This window comes from Panthera tigris, chromosome D2 (genome assembly GCF_018350195.1).
Source record: "Panthera tigris isolate Pti1 chromosome D2, P.tigris_Pti1_mat1.1, whole genome shotgun sequence".
NCBI lineage: Eukaryota > Metazoa > Chordata > Mammalia > Carnivora > Felidae > Panthera > Panthera tigris.
In genome coordinates this window covers 12,016,648-12,037,314 of record NC_056670.1, presented here as the reverse complement: position 1 = coordinate 12,037,314, position 20,667 = coordinate 12,016,648, and the positions used below count along the sequence as shown (strand labels likewise).

General features: G+C 39.3%; 1 protein-coding gene and 1 pseudogene across 2 annotated transcripts in view; both read right to left on the bottom strand.

The window, feature by feature from the left end:
• HEATR1 (HEAT repeat containing 1) overlaps positions 1 to 13,047 on the bottom strand; it is a 49,601-nt gene extending 36,554 nt beyond the window's left edge. For both annotated transcript variants that reach the window (XM_007086047.3, XM_042960252.1), the window contains exons 1-12: positions 12,959 to 13,047; positions 12,490 to 12,663; positions 11,728 to 11,944; positions 9,804 to 9,945; positions 8,225 to 8,326; positions 7,648 to 7,788; positions 6,425 to 6,636; positions 6,137 to 6,270; positions 4,210 to 4,312; positions 3,109 to 3,219; positions 2,437 to 2,554; positions 1,286 to 1,393 (exon numbers count right to left, since the gene is read on the bottom strand). In XM_007086047.3, the coding sequence (XP_007086109.2) occupies positions 1,286 to 1,393; positions 2,437 to 2,554; positions 3,109 to 3,219; positions 4,210 to 4,312; positions 6,137 to 6,270; positions 6,425 to 6,636; positions 7,648 to 7,788; positions 8,225 to 8,326; positions 9,804 to 9,945; positions 11,728 to 11,944; positions 12,490 to 12,631 (1,530 nt within the window). In that variant the 5' untranslated portion in view covers positions 12,632 to 12,663; positions 12,959 to 13,047. The remainder of the gene's footprint in view (positions 1 to 1,285; positions 1,394 to 2,436; positions 2,555 to 3,108; positions 3,220 to 4,209; positions 4,313 to 6,136; positions 6,271 to 6,424; positions 6,637 to 7,647; positions 7,789 to 8,224; positions 8,327 to 9,803; positions 9,946 to 11,727; positions 11,945 to 12,489; positions 12,664 to 12,958) is intronic.
• A 6,772-nt stretch (positions 13,048 to 19,819) lies between these two features.
• On the bottom strand, positions 19,820 to 20,460 carry LOC122231747 (annotated as a pseudogene).
• Positions 20,461 to 20,667: the final 207 nt, after the last annotated feature.

Sequence of the window (20,667 nt, the reverse complement as noted above, 5' to 3'; positions counted from 1 at the left end):
TTAGTTAAGCATCCAACTTCAGCTCAGGTCACATCTCATAGCTCATGAGTTCATGCCCTGCATCAGGCTCTGTGCTGACAGCTCAGAGCCTGGAGCCTGCTTCGGATTCTGTATCTCCCTCTCTCTGTCTCTCCCCCGTTCATGCTCTCTCTCTTTCTCTCTCTCAAAAAATACATAAGATAAATGTTAAAAAAAAAATCCTCCCAGATCCTAATGTTGCTATTATTATTTACATATCATTTTAAAATGAACACAAAAATATAAAGTAAACCAAAAATAATATAAATATGAACCAAAAAATTTTAAGTCCACTATCACAAAGCCCTGCAAAACCAAAAAACTCAAATTGAAATGAATTTACTATGGTAATTATGATTGCACTCTGAAATTAAATTCTATTTGTGATATGAATCTGGCTCTAGCTATCATGAAACAAGTTCAAGTTCAGCATGTTCATACTACGGTGTGCCATGAGGACACTCGACTCTAGGACCACTTTTCTCTTCCAGAAATGTTCCAAATATGCAATAGTACTACATGAGAAGATTTAGATTATCACACAGATGAACACTCTTACTTTATAGTAACTACACTAAATGTCTACACCAGTTAACCCTTCAAACTCATGACTTGACAACAATGTAAAAAAAAATTAGTCCATTTGAAAGCCAGAGAAAAATTTTAAAAACATAGTATTAGTGATAAGCTCAAACAGCAAAAATTGTGACAGAATTGTTTGAATGGCTGAAGCTCAGAAAATACTGCTCCATTTCAGTTACTGCAAAGTCTTGGTAAAATACCATTTTGGCATAAAGACATTATTTACAAATTAAGTTAGCCTTCGTACTTACTATTCACAGCCACCAAAATCTGAAACAAATATAACCGGAGGTACTGAAATCACGGAACAGTGTTCCAAAAGCTGTCATTCCGATGTCCCCAAATACACTCATGTTGAACTTAAGAGTACCAAAGTCAAATTTCAAAACTACAACATTCTCAGATAATTGGTGAACCTCTGTAAATGATCTAGAAATCGTAGTCTGAAAAACACTGAAGTAATAATCTGCAATGTGGAAACATGAATATAGAGGTTATTAGAGCATGGCTGCTCTAATAAATGGTGGCTACTGGCATGTATGGTCCAATGTACTCTCTGTGATATTTACCCTATGCCTGTAATTACGTAATATCAATTGTAGTTGGTAAGTTCCAATTTCCTCTTCTAGAATTACTCTTCATTTTAAGGATAAAAATATCACAAATGAAGCTATCTGAAACAAACCTCTGATGTCTTCATGATATTTTTCAGATGATTAACAGCCAGAAGTCTCACAGGAGCAAGTGGATGGTTCAGACTGAGCATCAAAGACGTATCAGAATCTGCTAAAAACTACAGAATTCATCACAATCACCAAATGATTTCACCATTAAATCTGAGCATCTGATCAAGAATAAAAACCAGAGAAAACTGCCCTAAAATGCCCAACTCATTTGGTAACAACCATCTAAATCCAGAAACCAAGAAGTAAAATCTTTGTCTCTAGAACGTAATATGAGTTACAACAGATGAAAAAAATGAGCATTGTAAATGTTGTGATTTTGAGAGTACACTTGTGTCTATGTGTAGGTTTATTTAGTGAAGCAATTCTGTGAAGTAACTTTGTATTCATTATATGGATCTAACTTCAGACTGAGAAACACCTGAAATAAATCAGTGTATTAGCACCTAAATGAAAATATGAATTAAAAAAATTGGTCACTGAACACAGAAAGCAATTCACCTAAATAATAAAACAATGACAGTCAAATTAATGACAACTTACCTCACTTATGTAAAAAGACTAAAAAGGAAATCTATTATCCTAATATTGGAAATGAAACTAATTAAAGATGAAGGTCTAATTACAAAAGAGAGAAACCTAAACAATCACATTTCTCCTCATAACGTTTATTTTCAAGGCTAACTGTAAAAACTGCTCAAATGTCTAACTTCTAGTAGAAATAGATCGATCTAGGGTGAACTGACAGGAAATTTCTGAAGTTCTAACATGATCATGAAATTAAAATCTGCCTCCCTTATTCTCACCAGTGACTTGAACAGCTTCATGTGGCTAGTGCACACATAGCAAGAAAATAAGGACACACCGGAAACCTGAGTGAAGCCCCCTTTTGATGACTGCTAATAACATTTCCAAAAAATACTTTACCTGAAAGAAGTATCACATGCAGTTATTTACATTTCATGCCTTTTTCCAACAATTCAATGCATAACTGAGTTGAGGCCTCACAGCCTCCCTTCAGGGAACTAGGGAAACTGTACTAAATCTCACCTGTCCACGAAAGTTGCAAAGAAAGGAGTGAACTAGCCAATTTATCTCCAGAATTCCTTAAATATACCCATAATTGTAGTAATTCCTCCGAAGAAAAACTTACCTGATACTTTCCTCCACTTGTAGAAAGAGAGATAAACTGATGAAAAAGCTCCTGTTTTTTTAGATCTGTAATTTCTTTTAGGCGTTCCTCTAATACAACATCTAATGTTCGGGGATATCTGGGAAGAAAATAAAGAGCTAATTATTCTTAACGAAGTCACTAACCACACACATGATACGTGTATAAAAAAGATACAAATAGGGGCGCCTGGGTGGCTCAGTCGGTTAGGCCTCCGACTTCAGCTCAGGTCACGATCTCATGGTCCGTGAGTTCGAGCCCCGCATCGGGCTCTGGGCTGATGGCTCAGAGCCTGGAGCCTGCTTCCGATTCTGTGTCTCCCTCTCTCTCTGACCCTCCCCCGTTCATGCTCTGTCTCTCTCTGTCTCAAAAATAAATAAACGTTAAAAAAAAATTAAAAAAAAAAAAAAAAAAAGATACAAATAAAACCTTAAAAGTATTCCAACAGTAACATCTCTCTATACAAAAATGGCCCCTATTTCCTATATGAAAGTATAGGTCAAATACACTTAAATCCCATACGGGTCTTCCTAAAGGTGGGGGGGAAAACCAGCCTCTTTACAATTCATTCCCTATGTTATGATGTGACCTGTGAATCTTCTTTTAATAAAACAAGACACACACATTCAACAAGGGCAGAAACACACAACTTACTTGCTTTCTAAAAGTCTGATAAGTGGAAGAAACTGTTCGTTAAGCAAAGATACTTTATCAGGACCGATTTCTTCCTGTGAACTATATGAAATATACTCTTCAAAAAGAAGGCTGCAAAACAAAACAAGTATCAGCAGACATGAGAGCTACTATTTATTGACCACCCATTATATTTTAGATGCTTCAGAAATACTTCTGCCATATTTCCACAAGGTACCAGTCATTCTTATTTTACATATGCAAAAACCAGGGCTGAGAACTCTTGTAATCTGCCTGCGATCAGAGGACAGCCATCGCAGCCAATGCTCAGCGAGCCCTCCTGTGCCATCAACAGTAGAGCAGGTTCTCAAACCCTGCTGGGCTCCGGGGCCCACACTCTCAACAGTACTTCCCACGTCTACTCTCATTTAATCCACAAGCCAATTCCGTGAGCGAGGGGCACGAATGACACACAGCAGCAGACAGGCCAATGTTACACAACAGCAAAACCAGATCCAGGCAGTCTGACCTTCAGAACTTACTACTCTACTCTCCTGGAAATGAGAGAGGAAGGATTCAAGCCCATGTCTGACTGTAATGCCTACATTCTTTTCACTGTATCAAGTTGCCCTTTAAGTGAAAAAAGAAAATGGGAGACTGAACTATCTTTACAGAAAAGAAAAGAATTTTCACTTCACACCCTCCTTATTAAGTTTCTGATTGATATTTACTAAATACTAACTGTGATGCATTGTTTCAGGCATTTTGACGCAGTTATTAATAGGAATCTCAAATCAACCACTAGTTCCATGTAGCTATAACCCAAATTTAGCTTAACTATTAACTTTCCATAATCCCATTTAAGCATTAAAAACAAATTACTTTTTCCTTCTACTGCCATAATTATCACACTAAGTAATTAATGAAATGATATGGACAAATCAAGAAATGCTTACTTTTTCCTTCTACTGCCATAATTATTACACTAAGTAATTAATGAAATGATATGGACAAATCAAGAAATGCATCATAAAGAGTAACTGGAAGACTGCTACCCAACTCTAAAAAGTATACTAAGCCCCAAAGATACAAATCAAAAGCATGTCAGAAATAATAGCTTACCTAGCCAGCAAATGGTCTAAGTTGTTCTTCAGTGATATATTTGTAAGTATAGCTTCTAAATGTCTCCTGTAGATTTGACCATCTGTCCCTTCAGTTTCTTCTCCTTAGTATACAACATAAATTAAAATTGATGGGGAAAAATTCTTTTGCACCTACGTTATTAAATTTACCTACAGCACAAAAGTCTTCTACGGGAATCATTTTAAACCACATATATTGGTATCCAGCTTTTTACCTGTTTATAAAAGTGTATCTCACCTAATCAGCTATGTATATTTTTTACATTTTTGTATACATTACCCTCACTTATGCTTTACCTGAAATTCTCTACATTTTTAAAAACAAGTTTTCCATGCCTTATTTATAAAACAGAGGTCCAAAACATAGTTGTGCCAGGTCATATTACAAGTGGTTGAAGTTGGGACCCAAGCCTAGAGCCCAGTAAACTAGCTCTGAAAGCAGCTTGCATCTTGATGCGCCTTACTGAACTGAGCCATCATCTTCTATTCCACATTTACTGCACATATATTACCAATCAGCTGGTAGCCCTGCCTTCAAAGATTGGGACCACATCACCACCAGAATAGGAAAAATATACTTTTATACATGCTACTCATATCTCTGACACATACCTAAACCAAGATCCGGTTAGGCAAAGCTCATTTTCCAATAAACTGACACACTTTAGAGATGTCTTCCCTAGTATGTTTTTCTTAGTCTAAGTGGCAACAGGACCAAACATTTCTTCTTGTACTTCTCTATTTATTGAAAGATAAAAAGCATATAATGGAAATAATCATTTTTAATAACCGTTTTTACGGCTTCTTAAAAATGTGGTTTTTTTTGGGGGCGCCTGGGTGGCTCAGTCGGTTGAGCGTCCGACTTCGGCTCAGGTCATGATCTCACGGTCCGTGGGTTCGAGCCCCGCATCAGGCTCTGTGCTGACAGCTCAGAGCCTGGAGCCTGTTTCGGATTCTGTGTCTCCCTCTCTCAGTGACCCTCCCCCGTTCATGCTCTGTCTCTCTCTGTCTCAAAAATAAACATTAAAAAAAAAAAAAAAAATTAAAAAAAAAAAATTTTTTTTTTTTTTTTAACATTTATTCATTTTTGAGAGATCGAGACAGAGCGTGAGTGGGGGAGGGGTAGAGAGAGTGAAAGAGACACACAGAATCCTAAGCAGGCCCCAGGCTCCGAGCTGCCAGCACAGAACCTGACATGGGGCTTGAACTCATGGACCGTGAGATCATACCTGAGCCTAAGTCAGACTGAGCCACCCAGGTGCCCCAAAATTTGGGTTTTTTATGTATGCGATTTTCTTGGTCTCTCATGTTCATTGACTCCAAGGAGAAAAACTTTTTTGGCAACTGAGTATTTGTCATACATGAGTTATTGAAGTTCATTAAATATCTAAATGAGAAGGGAAAGTTTTACTGGGTAACATATGTTAATCATTTTAAACTAATTCCATAGCCTTTTTAACCAAGAGATTGTTTAAAAACACACATTAGAGGTTCCTGGGTGGCTCAGCCGATTAAGCATCTGACTCTTGGTATAGGCTTAGGTCACAGCTCATGGATTATGGGATTGAGCTCTGTGTCAGGCTCTGCGCTGATAGCATGGAGCCTGCTTGGGATTCTCTCTCTCCCTCTCTGTCCCTCCCCTACTTGTGCACAAACTCTCTCTCTCAAAATAAACAAACATTAAAATAGAACACACATTAAAAAGACACACCAGAATTCTGAGCATATCAATTAACAAATGTCTCCTTCAACCAATGTACTCCCACCTCAAATGTTTTTCACATTAAAAAAAAAAATTACACAAAAACAATTAGCAGAAACTTGAAATATCTTACAGATATTAACAATTTTAAGAGAATCAAATCTTAGACGTTATGCTTCTGGACACATAATATACAACCACGAACCTGTAATATGATTAACGATGGAGACGACCAGATGGGGAAGCATGTAACGCAGAAGAGGACTGATATCATAGACTTCAGAAATCCCATGAAGTATTGTAATAAGATCAGGAACGTTACACAAATGAGGAAATGGCCTTTGAAGAAACAAGTACATAAAATGCTAACTTCAAAAGTCAGATAATATATAGCAATTTAAAAAAAAGTATACAATTTATCTTTGAAAAGAATTATTCAAAATACTTTCATTCTCCTGTATTTATCATCATTTCCCAATTCAATCGTACATACTTTTTCCCAAGGCTCTCTGGCTTCTGTCTCTGCATGAGCACTATCAAGCAACCTAATCCATCCTTGATCAAAGAAGGAATTTTGGTCAACGTTTTGATGATCTGTGAAGCCAACGAATTGACGAAGGTGTCCTCCATTGTCACTTTCACAGAAATCTGACATATTATCATGTATGTTGCAGCTCTGTAATCTGGTAAAGATGATTTCAACCCCTAAATATTTTTTAAGATACAAGGAAAAATGATAAGCTGTATCTTTTAACTTTACTTAAAATGTTACTTTACCTTGACAAATTAAAAATGCCATAAATGAGAGATTAATACTACCTAACGTACGCTGAAGAGTCAACAACTCTTCAGAATTTAGCCTCTTTTCCTGAGCACGCAGAGATGAGGTTAAGTCTCTTGGATGAGAGGAGGGATCTCAGCAGGTCTCCCAACTTGAAAATCCACTACATATGCTAACAAGGGCCAACAGGCTCTTCTTTTATGGGCAAACACCCACCAGTGTAAAGGAGACTTCAGAGACAAAGACAATAGGGGCGTCTGGGAGGCTCAGTCGGTTAAGTGTCCGACTGCCTCAGGTCATGATCTCACGGTCTGTGAGTTCGAGCCCCGCATGGGGCTCTGTGCTGACAGCTCAGAGCCTGGAGCCTGCTTTGGATTCTGTGTCTCCTCCTCTCTTTCTGCCCCTCCCCCACTCATGCTCTGTTTCTCTCTCTCTCTGTCAAAAATAAATAAACATTAAAAAAAGAAAAAAACAAAGACAGTAATTTTGGGACACCAGCAGGAAGTGAAAGCAGTACCTAAGCAGTACCTCCACAGGGAATCTGGGAGGGTGGTAGGTAGGCAACAAGGCACCTGGGAAGAAGAAACACTGAGAAGTGGAAGTCACTGTAAAAAGAGTAAGAGCATATGCCTTGATGGAGACTTTCTAATCCATTCTGCTTCCAGTGAGTCAAGATGACTGCTAAGAAAACAAATCTGAAAGGTAATGGCAGGGCCAAATAGCCAACATTTATTCTTAATGAGCCCTAAATAAGATCCCACTTTTGCAAGTTTTTAAGACAAAAAAGTCAGATTTTTTACCTAAAAATTAAATCTTGCCAACCATCTGAATTATGCTGTCAACTTAAAAATTGTTATGTCTAAGTGAAATTTTCATAAAGCCAGGAAACTCCTTCAAGCACAAAATAATCTACTTTACACACGAGCAGGACCAACCTTTTGGATATATGGAAATAGCTTGGCGACTATATTATCCAATACGCCCTCAGCAGTCACTAGAGCAGACACGATGGTAGAAGCATAGAAAGTTAAGAGCACTCTCAACTGAGCTGAACTCCCAGGATACTCAACAAAAACCTACAACAAAAAAACACAGAGCACAGGTTAAAAAAAAAAAAAAAAAAAAAAGCAAGGCCAATTAGAGAAACATATAAGAATGTTTACAGCTCCCCTCAACTGCTTCAGACTGACATTTTTATGTTTACCATATACAACGTTAAATACACAAATGCAATGGTTCAATTAAATATGACAAGAATGAACAATCCTGACTTCTGATCCCCTCTCAAACAGTCACTGTAAATAGAATTTGACAAGAAACAGAGTAATTTCTTTTTGTAGGAAAACACCTTTTGTGACGAAAGACTGATTCAAGCTGCTCATGTTCCAGAACAGTAGCTCGCTTAACAAAAGGAACTTCTTCTAAGTACAGTTATCAGGGAATGCCTTTCTTCACTCAAAGCAAGCAATCTTTTAATGGAATCAGAGAGTCAGGGAACCAGATACTACTCACCTTCACAGATTTTGTCACCAGACTACAAATGAAATCCATGAATCCAAGATCTTTGTAGCAGTGGGTAATCAAAGTTCCCCTAGCTAAGGGCACTCCATGTTGCTGTTATAGACAGAAAATACCAATAATCATTAAGGATATTGATCAACTGATCATTTTTTAAAGTACCTACCACAGTACAACTTTGTACTGGTGCAGTTAATACAAAATACAGTCTCCCCATATAGCTGGTGGTAGAGAGGAAATGAACATATAAAATTGTGCAAACTTTAGAAATCCAACAGAGGTCAGCAATGGGGGTAGAGGTACTCAGTGAATACTGCCTACTTACCATGTGTTGCATTTTCATATGTATTTATCTAAATCTGGATTCTCTAGATTCTTAGGAACTCTACTAGTTAGATTGGGTTTTTGAGCCCATGTGCTGTGGTTGTCTTTGCTTTACAAGAACACTAGTAATAGAAATAGACTAGGAACCCAGAAACCTTATACTGCTATTCCCACCGCTTACATCACGCATGGCATGTACGGGGTGCTCAATAAACACTGAATAACTAAAAGAAAGGAGAATCTGAAGTGAACTTTAATAGCTGAGTGGAGTTGCATACCTGAAACAAATGTGTCTAGAGAGCATCAGCGTCTGTGTGTAGAGTAGGGGAAAAAAAATGACCTTGATGTTATATTAGCAGAGGGAGTAGTTTGGTAAGCTTTATTATGGGTTGTCTTTCTCTTCTTGAACACTGATTGGTTCAAGTGCTTTACATCCAAACTCTTAAACTGTACTTCCAATTAAAAATTCCCATTCCTTTCTTTTTACTAATTCTGATCACTGACCTCACTATCATCACACATCAAATTAACTCTTTTCAAGGTCCCACAGTCTGTTAGTCTACTTTTGCCCCATCTGTGCTCCTCCTAGCCTGAATTGCCATACTTAATATTCAGTAAAATTCTTGTCAACATAAATGTACTTTCTTCTACTGTATGTTGCAAACAAAGTGAAAATGGCCAAATCAGTCATTTTATCACAAAACCATGCTAACTGATCCTTACCAGACCCTTCCTGTAAGGCAACCATCCTTTTAATCATCTATAGACTAAATGATAGCATCTTTTTTTAATCAATTTTAATAATTTCCTTAAGTCCATCATCCTTATCCTTTTAATTTTTTGAAGTATTTTTCTTTTCTTCACCTCCAATTTTTTTTTAAAGCAATTCAGTTCCAAGATCTAAAATGTCAGACAGTAGTGTAGTGGAAAGATAATAAACTTTAAAATCAGATCTAAATTCAAATCCTAACTGCCACTTTATAGTTATTTGAACTCGGGCAAGTAATTCTCTTAGCCTGTGCTCATCTGTAAAAATAGTTTTGTGAAAAACCAAGATAATATAATGAGAATTGCCTAGCCTAATGTCAGGTGCCAAGTAAATGCCAATTTCAACTAGAAGTTAGGAAATAAAAGTGATGGAGGTAACACTTGGACTACCTGTAGGAGCACTAAGGACTTCATTTTTTCCAAATTGTATCCCTTAATCAAGATCTGTAATGATTATAGACACGTCATTCAACAATCATACCTTAACTGGTGACAACCAAAACCATTTGTGCTTTGGATTATTAATTTTCAGAAGCTGTATAACCCGTACAAATATTCTGGTCTCGTGGTATGGTAGAACACAAGCAATGAGGCTATCTTGATTATAAAGATGGATATGGAACCTGGGGGGAGAAAAGCAAGCAATTTGAAATGACACAAAACCTGCAAACACATATTTCCTTCCATGTCCAGATTCTCTATCAACGAGCTAGAACTACTCAGAATTAAGTATCAGTAAAAACAAGTACATGACGATACGCAAGATAAAGAGCACTAAGTGACAAGTGTCTACTTTGCATTAAAGTACTTCTCAACAGAGTTCCGTCAACTCTTACGCAGTAATAGTTTTTACTATTCAATATAAAACTTTGCATCCCATTCACTTTCTCTCAACTTAAAAAAAAAAACAAAACACTATTATTAAATTAACGTAACTATAGGACCACTGTGGTCAAATCAACAGAAAACCAACTGGTCAACTAGGCAGCAATGCTCGGCTCCTCTCCATGCTCTAAAGTTCAGCTTCCTCAGCTTATCAGAATTCAAAAACCAGAAGACTAAAATCACATTACTTTCTCTGAATTAGAATAAATTGTCAGACTACAACTATGTATAATTTGTCCCTAAACTTCACACAACTCTGTATTGGTCCCTCTACCATAGTGAGACAGGCTCATTAGCCACATCAGATACATTAAATCCTTTCTAGCCTTGAAGACCTAGCTCAAATGCTTCCGTGTTCAGGATGCTTTTCCTGATTCTCCCAGCGAAGTGATTCCTCTTATTTCTATTACACGCTAAACTTATTCGCCAAGATGCTACTTTCTTCGTGAAGCTTTCCTCAACTACTTCAGGCAGCACAACAGCCCCAAACTTTGCATACACCTTTACTTCAAAACAATAACCAAGGGCAGCCTATTTAACCTTGTGTTGAATCTAATGTTTACTTAATAAATAAGTTACATGAATAAATTAAAAAAAGTACTCCTTATGCTAATGATCCCAGCTAATGCTGGGGGAAGGAATTAAGTGCTAGAAGAAAAAGGGAAATATTACAGAATTACTGTTCTTTGTCTGATGACTCTAGTGTTCTGATCATCAGAAGACCCAAGTTAAACTTACGTTTTCTTAATGACTCACTTGCATCCAGAAGGGAAATCACTTTACCCCCATGTCTCCAATTAATGAAATAAAGCTCTTTCTACTTTTAAAACATACAACACACGGCAGAATAAACAAAAGTGTGTAAGCTGTGATGTGATGCCAATTCAGTGAGGAAATAAACTTGAATATCCTTACTGAGACAATTTCCAAAGAGTCAAACCTTGGAAACAGTCTTGTATCTCAGATCACTAGTTGTGTGACTAGGTAAGTTAACCCCTCTATGCCTCAATTTTGTAAAGTGTACAATGGGGATAACACACGTACCTTCCCGTAGGAATGCTGTGAGCATTGAGACGGTGCGTGCAAAGTGCTTACCACAGAACCTGGTATGTAAATGCTCAATGTACATTAGCTATTGTTGTTTTTCTTAAGCTACAGTATTTTAGAGGATACTGTTTGCTTCTTCCCAAAGCACTGGTTTTGTTATTTTGGCAAGAAAAAGTTTAATAATACCCTTTGGCCCAAATATGCGGTAACAGTTTGTAGTGGCAAAGCGATGTGAGCTCCTTGGAACTAATACAGTTGGTCTATTAACTCAAGATCTCCAGTTGTTGTATTTCTGTCAACAAAAAGGAGTTTAACAGAATGGCATGCTTATCTCATCTTACAGACGTCGTGTTAACCTCTTCATAGACCTAATTTCTCAGCTTTAAATTGGTTTAAGTGTTCTCGTTACCTAATTTTTTAAAAAAAGATCACAGTTGTTAGCCCATAGTTATTTCTGTAAATTAATTTGTTACCTGTGAATCAACCACTCCAGACACTTCTGAGCTGGCTTCAGCAGGAAGTAAGGGGACAAGTGAATAAGGAATAATGAAATGTTTTCATCCAGCTCTTTGTTCACTGCTTTGGTCTGAACGCTGCGCTCCAACGTTTTTGCCAGCTGGCTGAACAACGGTGCTTCAAACTGCTCAAAGGAAGGATCGATCCCAAGCAGCTCTTCCAGGCCAGTGCATCCTAGGAAAAGGACAGTTTATTTTTAATAATTCTTTGCAAGCAAACTCAGTTTTACTTATCCCTAAAAATCTTGTATAACCTGTAATACAGTCCCAAACATAGATTTCTAGTTTTCAACATAAAAAACAAATCGTCTCCCCAACCAGAACAGAAAGTTCTGCCTGGCAGGTACCATTCTTTAAAAAAAAAAAAAAAAAAAAAAAAAAAAAAAAAAAAAAAAAAATCCCTTGCAGTAATCAGGCCAGTTCCCATAGGAATTGGGAAGACTCCTCCTCGACCCCAGCCACGCCTCCAGCCTCTTTTTGACTGTCCACTCCACACATTAGTCAACCTCCCAACCTTTGTCTCTTCATCTGTGAAATTCAGATACTGCCACGTTTCAAGCATCAAGCACATAGTTATTCGTTATCCTCTTTCTCTGAACAACATAAGTCAACAAATTGGAAACTCTTAACGGAAGAGGGAGGGTCAGAAGAGAAAACAATACAGCAACATCCCCAAAACGGGTGCTTCGAAGACCTTTTCTTAATTAACGGGTAGCTCACCAATGGCAAAAGCGGTGTCCCGGTCGATGGTGGCCGCTTCCTTGGGGTCAAACAACAAAGAAGCAACTTCATCTCTCGATAACAGACTGCGGTCACTCTGAGGGAGGGCGAGGCGTTGGAGTTGCTGGGCTAAGGACGTCATCTCCCACGCAGGCGGATTTCTAAAAACACAGGCTAAAAAACAAAGACACTGTGAGAAGTCTCTAGAAAACCACAGGTGGCTGAACCACGAGCCTCTAATGCCTCGCATACAAGTAACTTTCTTCGCATTCAGCGCCGTCACGGACACACAGCCGGCTGCCCCGGGACTCACGGACCCCAGGGTACAGACGCCACAGCAACAGCGTTAACGCAGGTTCCTGGGGCCGCGCCGTGGCTTTCTTCAGCCCCGACCACGCGAGACTCGAAAACCCGCGGACACCTCACCCTCCCTTGGTACACCGTCTACTCCCCTGCAGCTCCTGCTCACCGAGAGCTCGAATTCGGGACGCAAGTCCGGAGTGACCAACCAGCCTTCACAGCAGTACCCACATGCTACCAAAGCGGCCGGCTCTCGCCCGGAAATTCGAAACATGCTTCACAGGAGCTTCCGGTTTCAGGCACTACGGCAAGAGAAGAGGTACAAGCTCGCCAGAAGTACGATACGATGGCTCCGCCTCCCTGCGTCGAAGCCCCGCCCCTTCGCCGTGCCAGATTTCAGGCTCTGGGTCTGGGTTGAGTCCGGCTCGTGTGCTGGGGCTGGCGGTCCGCGCCCGGCTTTGTGCCTTAGGGTTTCATTCTCAGGGCTAGCCTTTTGTGAGCGTTAGGGATCTGTAGCTGGAACCATTCATTCAACATACATTTATCCAGCTTTCACTGTGTACCAGCAGATTAGCCAGCGGTTAAGAATGTGAGCTATGAAGTCACGTTGAGTGGGCTCAAATCCCGGCGCTAGCGCCCCTGAGCTCCACCGAATTATTTCAGCTGAGTTTGTTAACCTTCTCTATAAAGTGGGGAAAGGCTGAGAATTTCATGAGGTGAGCTGCTGATCGAACGACGCGAGCCGCTCTGTGAATGGTGGTTGCCACCGCCTTGGATCTTGGGGACCATCTATCTTGTCACCGACCACTTTGCATTCCTGGAAAACGCATACTTAATTTTTTAAATTTTATTTTAAAGTTAACCCTGTTGAGATACAATATACAAACCAAATTACCCAACTCAGTTCAACAGTTCTATGAGTTTTAACAAATGGAGATGTAACTCTCTCCCCATTCAGGACATAGGAAGTTTCCATTGCCTCCAAAAGTTTCCTCTTGCCCCTTTGCTGTGATGCCCACTCCTACTCCTGGCCGCAGGCAACCACTGGTCTCGGCATCATTATAGGTTAATGTTGCTGAATAATATTCTTAATATATAGGTTAATGGTGCTGAATAACATGACTATACCACCATCTGTTTCCGAAGCAGGTGGTAGGTACTACAGAAGGGAGCGGAGTGGTCTCTCCAAGAAGCTATCCAGGTCTCTGGAGTAATTGGATATCCTACATCTTTTTCTGGATGCATTCATTTCTCTCAAGAGGTGGAACTTTCTTCCCTACCAGGATGTTACTCTTTCAGTCACCCTTCCCCCCCCCCCCCAAGATTGTTGGAAACACAGTTACAAATTTGGGGGCTCCCTGCTTATATACTTAACAAGTATTCTCTGCCTTTTATTAACACAGTCTTTTTTTTTAAATGTTTTTTTGTTTTTGTTTTGTTTGTTTGTTTTTGTTTTGTTTTGAGAAAGAGGCGCGCAAGCTAGGAAAGGAGAGAGAGAAAGAGAGACAGAGACAGAGGATCCCAAACTGGCTTTTCTGACAGCAGCAAGCCAGATGCAGGGCTCAAACTCAGTAACCTGTGAGGTCATGATCTCAGCCAAAGTCCGACTCTTAACCAGCTGAGCCACCCAGGTGCCCCATTAGCACTGTCTTTTGCTGTTTTGCTTTAACAGCATTCAAAACAACCTCCAAAATATCTGTAGTAGTTAATAATCTTTTACAATAATAACCATGTGGTGTTAATTGCCTTAGGAAAATAACATGATCTTTTTAACTTCGGGTGATGTCTATTTCACCCAACCAAGCAGACCTCTCAAAGGAATTTTTTTGTTCTAATGTGTCCAGAGAATTTTGCTTAACAAGAGCAATCAACTTAGGGAGAAGTTAAAGTAGCAAAAAAATGAAAACCAGTACCAGTTTATCCACACAGCATATTTGCTTTTCCACTTAAAAAAAAAATTCTGAGTATTTTTTTAAAGCTTTATCAAAATGAAAATGTTAAAAAGAAAAAGTGCTACAGGTATTTGGTTCAACTCTTCATCTACCAAGAAAGAATTCACTGAGAATTTAAGCAAATTGGCATTTATTTGGGCAATGAGAATTGCAATTTGGAAGACAGAGTCAGATAGAAACCTAAATTGCACTCTGAAGAAGACAAAGAGGGGGCAGAGATATAAAGGTGAAAGGTCATGAGTACAGTTTTCATTTAGATCCTCTATGCAAAATAGGGATTAAAAGTAGGTGAACTGGGATTGGTTGGATTAATAGATAAATGAGGGATTGAAACTTGTCAAATTGAATTGCCTCCTTAATTGGAAAGATCCAGGTGTCATGGTGATGAGGGAGTGAAGTCCAGGCTGAAGGCTTGTAGCTGGCAAAAAGTTCATGGTTCCTCCTGTGAGGACGTGCCTAAAGTCTTCCTCCTTTATGGCCTCTCGACCCTGCCTAAAAGAGCTAGGTTTAGCTCGGCTGGCTTGCTCCATGTTGAAATCTTTTATACCTTTTTATGTCAGTTCCAACGCTATACGGTGCCATGTTGAATTTTACTTTGGACGTAAACTAGGAAAGTAAGAAAACAAGTCAAAGTTTCATATATATATGAAATATGTATATGTATGATATATATACACAACATGTATATATACATATATATATATTTTTAATTTTTTTTAACGTTTATTTATTTTTGAGACAGAGAGAGACAGAGCATAAATGGGGGAGGGTCAGAGAGAGGGAGACACAGAATCTGAAACAGGCTCCAGGCTCTGAGCTGTCAGCACAGAGCCCGACGTGGGGTTCGAACTCACGGACCGTGAGATCATGACCTGAGCCGAAGTCAGACGCTTAACCGACCAAGCCACCCAGGTGCCCCTACATATATATTTTTTAAAAAGCATTTACTTTAAAATATACTGTGATTTTGAATTAGATATTTTTCTCCATTTTAGAAGAATTCTTTGGATATATTCCTGATTGTTTTCTGATGATCTCTTCCTTGGATTTTGTGACTATATGCCCATCTCCCAGTTTGATGATTCATTTGAGGAACAGAGCAAACTTACTTTTGCAGTTGTTATTTGAATTTAAAATATCAGTTGTACGGCGTGTGTTGTTCTCCATTGCTTCTACCTAAAAATTCTTTTCATGGCTTTTGCTATTTTACATTCATTAAATCCATAATTTTAGCTATGACTGATACGTATTTCTTGATGCAAGGATAAACATGGCTTTCAGAGATGGAATTTTAACCATATGTTCTTTCATCTGATGAGGGATGTCATTATGACAGAGCAATGAATTTTGTTCCTCATTTCAATCACTATTCAGGGCAAGGACTCTATTTCCACCCCCACAGTTTCTAAGAGTGATCTGAATAAATGAGTTGTTTTTTTTTCTTTTTTTCTTAAAAATTTTTAATGTTTATTTCTTTTTGAGAGAGAGGGTGTGAGCAGGGAAGGGGAGAGAGAGAGAGAGACAGACAGACAGACAGAATCCGAAGCAGGATCCAGGCTCCGAGCTGTCAGCACAGAGCCCGACGCAGGGCTCAAACCCACGAACCGTGAGATCATGACCTGAGCTGAAGTTAGACACTTAACCCACTGAGCCACCCAGGCGCCCCTAGAGCTTTTGACCACTGCAAACTGAACTGTCAAAGGGGACTTCAGTGCTCAATTGGATTAAATGCCCCCCAGGTGCTCCATGAGTTGTTTTTTTTTTAAAGATAGTCTCCCTCCTTCACCCCACCCCCTTTAATACATAGTAATGACACTTTGATTCATTCCATGTGTCCTTTAAGCCAGGCTAGGCCTATAGTGGTAAATAAGACAGCTGGCCTTTCTACTCTTATGGACCCCACATACCACCAGGAAGAGACAGACAAACTGTAAGCAAAAAGATAAACCAGAAAAGCATCAAGGAATGTGAGAAGGACTCTAATGATCCCGCTACAAAGCCATACGATAGGGGTGACAGAGAAAAGACATCGTTAGTTTGAGTGGTTGGAGAAGAAATCTCTGAGGAGGGAACATTTAAGCTGAGACCTGACTGCAAATTCTTGACAATACGGAGATCATCCCAGACAGGACTGATCTTGACATTTACTCCATTCCAGTCACAGAAAGAGCTTCTTTCTGTCCATCAAATACACCAAGCTTCTATTTTCTGCACAGCGCTTACGACTACCTGATCGATCTCATCTGTTCGCTTACTTATTTCTTGTGTCTTCTCACCTGAATACTGTCTTCATATAGGCTGGCATGAAGCCTGCCCCTAAGATCAGGGGGGCTGGGCAAGTGTACAAATAGACACTGACCTACTATCAGTCTAAATAGTTATGAGTCAACCTAACACACCGTTAACTCCTCTTCCTCTACCGTTAAGTTGGAGGGATAACCTCCAACTTTGACAAGTAAACATTCATGATAAAATAAAAACGTTTTTATATGAATGAAAGACAGCAAAATATAAAAGATGACAGTACTTAATTATTGCACCTGTCTGGGTATAATGTTGATTGGCTGATGATTTTGGATGAGAAATAAAGACATATAAAGCTAATACATTTCCTATATATTTATCCCATAAAAATTCTGCTTTCATTTCAGCAAAATTACCGGTTATGTTATTTAAGCCAGATTTTCATCAATGGCATTCCACTGACAAAAATGATAAAAAAGATTTAAAAAAATTTAATTATATTCAAAGTATACAAAACTTGAATATATTTTCATAAAAATGGAAATTAACTAAAAAGTCAATACGTTTTATGTTTCACTGGTTTTCAACAGTTGTCTTTCTTTTAGGAAGGCAAAATAGATTATAATTGATGACAAACTTTCAAATAAAATTAAAGTGGAACTTTTTTATTTTTTGGTAAATGTTATTACCCTATTAAATATTTTCACAAAAAATAAATTATTCACAAGTTTGTCATTCAACGTCCATCGAGTTGCCAGTGTAAGGAATCAGTATCACCTTTCATTCATGTTACCTCTATATCTATTTTCAAATTAAGAGTCACATGAATTATTTAATATTGGAAACAATCTTCAGCTACCATGTCCAATTGTTGGGAATACTTTGCTAATTCATGAGTACATCCAAACCCATAAATTGGAAAACAAAAGCAAACGAGAAAGTACATGTTTGGAACTACTTGGGAATAACAATACATCATGCAGAAATCTATTGTGTTCATGCAGTCTGAAAGCAAGAACGTGACAAGTTAACCAATTTGTCTTTCACCTAAAGCCCTTTTACGTACAAATCTTGTGCTCTGACACAGTGTCCAAGGCCAGTACGACTCATAAGCCTTCAGAGCATTCAAACAGGGTTTGCTTTTATTTGAGGACACATGACAAGAGACCTGTTTCCCTGATGCTTGAACACACAAATCAGAGACTGGATGTTCAAGTTATGCTACAGCAGTGCTAAAAGGCAGACTTTGAGGGACAGGCTCCCACATTTTTAAACAAATTTTTGAATGTATTCATGATATGAATTCAGGCCTTACTCTGGCCCAAGGGTGGTATTGAAGACAGGGCTTTCTTCTGCTTACTAACGGATCTGTGCTGGGAAGTAACGTGCCTGGGGCATGGTTGACAATAAATATTTCTTGGCTGAACAAATGAGTGAACGAATGTAAATGCGTATAAGCTGTTTCTGTTTGTATCTCTTTCTTATTCAAGAAATGTATATCAGAATGTAAGTGAATGAAAGTAGTATGGTGACAGGAATGACTGAGAGATATTCTAACTATAACAAAAGTAAACTATTCAGAAACTTCAAAATTTTTTCATTTGCACATTATTTGCATCATATGTCACGATTGATGGGATACTTGACAATATATCTATTGATGAGAGATGAAAGAAGATGTATAAAATGAGCAATGTAAATTCGGCGTGGGAAATCTACACTTCAGGCAACAAACACATGACTTGGTAAATGGACTGAGAAGTTAAGTATTGGTTCTTCCCATTACGTCCCAGTCAAAGCCATTTAAATTATTATGAACTTGAGCACTTGTGGTGCTGTCCCCAGAAGTTACAATTATTTTTCTGGTTATTTTGAAATGCAGTGGTAGGGCGCTAAGAGTTGGGAAAAAAATAGTCAATCCATTGGAGTAAGTGCCTGGTATATCTCCAGGGGCCAGCAGATGGCGCTAAAGCATTTTCCTGATCCCGGGAGGCCATTAGTCAGTATTCCCCAAGCAATGCGTGGAATAGCCGCTTTCAAACTTTTTAAGTTTAAAAATTGTGTACAATTTTACAGAAATTGGTTTCTAGAATTTTCCATGTATTATAAAATTCAATAAAAATAATGTTTTTAAGCATTTAGAGAACCACAGGATTTGAAAATATTTAGATTTTCTTAGCTAATGAGCATTATTCAGTCATTCGTTCAATAAATACACTTAATTGCAGGTGCAGATGTCCTGAATCCCTTTCTCCCCAACCTCACCTCATTCTAAGTTCATTTCAATTGAATATTTGCTGCTGGGGAGATTTTTGTGTTGAGTAGGGTCATGGTGAGGTAGACGACTGGGAAAGCCAGCAAGGGGAAATTAATAGAAACGTAATGACAAGAGTTATTAGAAAACCCAGGAAAGTTTAGGTGGTTGGTGAGGAAGGGAAGGATGCAGCTCTGTGGGCTGGATTTGAAGAACTTGGGGTAGAGAGAGGAGTTTGGAGATGAAGAGCAGCTCCTTGTGTAAGATGATATTAGACAGGAAGTGAACAGAGAAAAACAATCTTTTTATGTTTTATTATTGTTACATTTGTATTCTCTCTTTGGTATTCTTTTGGGGGGGGCTTGGAACAGTACATTTTTTGGATGGTTACATGGTACAGTACACTTCATTGAGGGCTCCCCAAGGCCCTCCCTTTCTTCAGGGGGGTCTGGGATGGAAACTGTGTAGAGGCCAGGAGATTCTCAGTGTGTTGGGGGATAAGTTGGGGCAAGGAATCTCCAGCAGCTGAGGACTTCTCTCTTCTTCTTGCTCTCACTGAGGCTGATGGTCCAGGGGGCTCTTACTCCTTGGAGGCCATGTAGACCATATGGTCCACCGCCTGGTTGCTATAGCCAAATTCATTGTCGTACCAGGAAATGAGCTTGACAAAGTGGTCATTGAGAGCAATACCAGCCCAAGCGTCAAAGGTGGAAGAATGAGTGTTACTGTTGAAGTTGCAGAAGGCAACCTGGTCCTCAGTGTAGCTCAGGATGCCCTTGAAGGTATCCTCTGGTGCCCTCTTCACCACCTTCTTGATATCATTGTATATGGTGGCTTTCTCCAGGCAGCAGGTCAGATGCACCAGTGACATGTGGGAGGGGTGGGGACACAGAAGGCCATGACAGTGAGCTTCCCTTTCAGCTCAGGGTTGAGCCTGAGTGCCAGGAGAAACAGCCTTGGTGCCAGTAGAAACAAGGACGATGTTCTGGGCAAGCCCACGGCCATCATGCCACAGTTTCCCAGAGTGGTCATCCACAGTCTTCTTCTGTGTGGCAGTGATGGCATGGACCGTGGCCACGAGACCCCCATGATGCCACAGTCATCATGGTTGACTTTGGCCAGAGGGGCCAAGCAGTTGGTGGTAGAGGAGACATTGCTGACAATCTTGAGGGAGTTGCCATACTTCTCATGGCTCACACCCCTCACAAATGTTGGGGGCATCAGTAGAAGGGGCAGGGATGATAACCTTCAAGTGAGGCCCAACCTTCTACATGATAGTGAAGACCCCAGTGGACTCGACAACATACTCAGCACCAGCATTACCCCATTTGATGTTGGCAGGATCTCGCTCCTGGAAGGTGAAAACGGGTTTTCCATGGATGACCGGTGTTTTGTTTTCAGCCTTGACTGCGCCGTTGAATTTGCCCT